The sequence below is a fragment of the Glycine max genome, chromosome 16 (assembly GCF_000004515.6).
Source record: "Glycine max cultivar Williams 82 chromosome 16, Glycine_max_v4.0, whole genome shotgun sequence".
NCBI classification, from domain to species: domain Eukaryota; kingdom Viridiplantae; phylum Streptophyta; class Magnoliopsida; order Fabales; family Fabaceae; genus Glycine; species Glycine max.
The window spans coordinates 28,086,981-28,090,185 of record NC_038252.2 but is presented as its reverse complement, the minus strand read 5'-3'; the positions used below and the strand labels follow the sequence as shown (position 1 = coordinate 28,090,185).

Genomic DNA, 3,205 nt, shown 5'->3' with positions numbered 1-3,205 from the left:
AAAAGTCAGGCAACTCATTTTTTTTATATTTTTTTATTTCCAATTCATGTTTGTCTGAAATATTGATCATTCCGTATTTAATTATCATATTAGTAGTTATCTGATTTTACTCAAAATAATATAACACACAAAATATTTATCACAATAATGAGAATCAACATTTTAATATTTTTGTCTAAACTTTGTATTAAAATACTCCATTCGTTCTAGATTAAATGATATTTTAGAGAAAAAATTTGTTCCAAAATCAATGTTATATAACATATTTTTTTTCTTGTAAGATTACTCTTACTCGATACTTAATAGAAGTAATGTATAATAAGAATAAATTACTCTTACTCGATACTTAATAGAAGTAATGTATAATAAGAATAAATAAGTAATTAATTAGGAAGATGAAGAGTATATTAAAAAGTTACCAAATATTTTTTTATTAAATTCAATAAATTAATTACATTCTTACCGTTGTGTCAAAACCTTAAACCTTATATAAACTGAAATAGAGATAGTAATTGATAAAAAAAAAACAAATATACAGTAAATATAAGTGAGAGCATTAAAATCCCAATCCAGGAAAAATCATTTTTAATACTCATCATTTCAAGAATATACTGACTTTATTTATGATTAATATTTATTAAAAAAAATCAACTAATCACCTTTATTGAATTTTTCCATATCTCCTCCCAATTACTTTTCCTCATTCATAAGATTGCAATTTAAAATCTTACTTTAAAAAAAACTAAAAGTTAATATCCCTTAAACTAAAGTGTTGTCGGTTAAATCAATCATCTCTCCATCATTATCATTGTTATTCTTTTTTAGTTTCTTATCATCAATTATTCTTTCTCATAAATTAAGTGAATAATGTATTTTTATTACTTGACGTAAATTATATACTCAGTATTACACATCACAGTTCAACATTCTTTATTGGGGTGAGATTGTTTAAATATTAAGAAAAAAATTAAATAAATATATTTTTTTATATAAGTATGTTTTTAATAAGTAGATAGATTTGTTTCTTGAAAAAAGTAAAAAATTATTTATTTTAAGTAAAATAATTTAGACAAACAAATCAAAAAATTATAAAATTAATTATTTTAAAAATAAATTTAAACAAACTAACTCATTATAATTTTGCACTTACACTAAATTTTGTCCTAATATACAAAATTTGTCCTCTTAAGAGTTTTTAAAAAATTATATATTTTCATATACGATTTTTTATTGTTAATTTTTTAAAATGAATAATATTTTGGTATATGATTTTTTAAAACAATATGAATAATATTTTGAATTTATGATAAGAATTTATAGTGTGACATATGTTTATAATTATTTTTAATTTATTAAAATGAATAAAATAATTTTATATTTTTTAAAATATTAAAATATAATTTAGAATTAAAGATGAAAATGGTATATTGAAAGTAACAAAGAGTTTAGAAAATTAAAGATACCAATAATATAAAAAAATAATGAATTGGAATTAATGAGATATTTTTTTTTTGTCTGGCTATTAAATCAATCGAAGTTGAAATTAAAATTAAGATTTTAGCCTCAAAATTTTTTTTATAAGTTAAATTTTTAATAAATAAAAATCTTAAACATGTAAATTATATTGTAAATAAAATTTATAATAAACAAACATTTTTTTTATCACATATATAATATATTTTAGATTTATAATAAATAATTTCTATTGTGATACAAGGTTATTTTTCTAAAAAATATTAAGGTTCAATTTAGAAATGAATATAGAAATAATCGATTGAAAGAGATACTAAAAGTTAAGAAAATATTTTAAAAATATTCCTTTTAAACAAAAACTCCTCACATACAGTTCTCTTTTGAAAGATAAGTCTTTACTTTTTTCCCTAAGGATTGAAAGATAAGTCTTAAAGATGATAATTTAGATTTATAATATAAAGATAAATTAGAAAAACATTTAAAAGGAATGTAAAATTTAAAAATAAATTAAATGTTCCTGTCACAAATCTATGTATATTAATCTTTAAAATAATTATACAATTAAGCATGAGTATTTTTTTTTTACTGCAATCATGGATGATTTAAAAACGACTCTACACAAAGTACTATGTTGTTGGCATTTCACCGCTTGAGGCTCTCTTTCTAGTTTCTAGGGTTTGTTGGGTCTCAAAATCGAAGCGATTTCGATGGCGGAAGAGCGATTCACGGGCGTGGTGCAGTGGTTTAACAATGGCAAGGGCTTCGGCTTCATCAAGCCCGACGACGGCGGCGAGGATCTCTTCGTCCACCAGTCCTCCATCAGATCCGACGGCTACCGCACCCTCCTCGAGGGCGACCGCGTTGAGTTCGCCATCGCCACCGGAGACAACGACAAGACCAAGGCCGTCGACGTCACTGGCGTCGACGGCGCCCCTCTCCAGCCCCGCGCCTCTGCCGCCAACAACCGCGCCGGAGGATCCGGCTTCGGCGCCAGGCGCAATGGTGGCAGCGGCGCCGCGTGCTACCAGTGTGGTGATTTCGGCCACCTCGCAAGGGATTGCAACAGGAGCAGCAATACCGGCGGCGGTGGAGGCGGCAGTGGCGGTGGTTGTTTCAATTGCGGCGGGTTCGGCCACCTCGCGAGGGATTGCGTGCGCGGAGGAGGCGGCAATGTGGGTGTAGGCGGCGGTGGCGGGAGCGGATCTTGCTTTAGGTGTGGCGGATTTGGACACATGGCGAGGGATTGTGCCACCGGGAAGGGTAACATTGGCGGTGGGAGCAGCGGTGGCGGTTGTTTTCGGTGTGGGGAGGTTGGTCATTTGGCTAGGGATTGCGGCATGGAAGGAGGGAGATATGGCGATGGTGGTAACAGTGGTGGCGGCGGCGGTGGAAAAAGCACGTGCTTTAACTGTGGGAAGCCAGGGCATTTTGCAAGGGAATGTGTTGAAGCTTCAGGGTGAGGTGAAGAAGGGTTTATGACGTTTTGCGAAGGGAGAAAAAAGGTGGAATAGTACATATTCTCTTTTTTTGCACCTTTTAACAGTTATTAACTTATTATTATTATTATTTCGGGGAAGTTTATACATATGGCAAAAAAAAGAAGATTGTCTGGTTTTGGGTTTTTTGACTATGGTACTGCTTCAGCAGGCGATTTTGCCTTCTCTTGTCTTTCTTGTTACAGAACTGTTGAGATTTATATCTTAATTTATTTGTCTGAAAGGTTTATTATCAA

At 30.9% G+C, this 3,205-nt stretch overlaps 1 protein-coding gene across 1 annotated transcript; it reads left to right on the top strand.

The window, feature by feature from the left end:
* Positions 1 to 2,063: 2,063 nt before the first annotated feature.
* LOC106796585 (cold shock domain-containing protein 3) lies at positions 2,064 to 3,205 on the top strand. Its single transcript, XM_014769269.3, has one exon. The coding sequence runs from the start codon at positions 2,181 to 2,183 to the stop codon at positions 2,931 to 2,933; it is 753 nt and encodes a 250-aa protein (XP_014624755.1). The 5' UTR covers positions 2,064 to 2,180; the 3' UTR covers positions 2,934 to 3,205.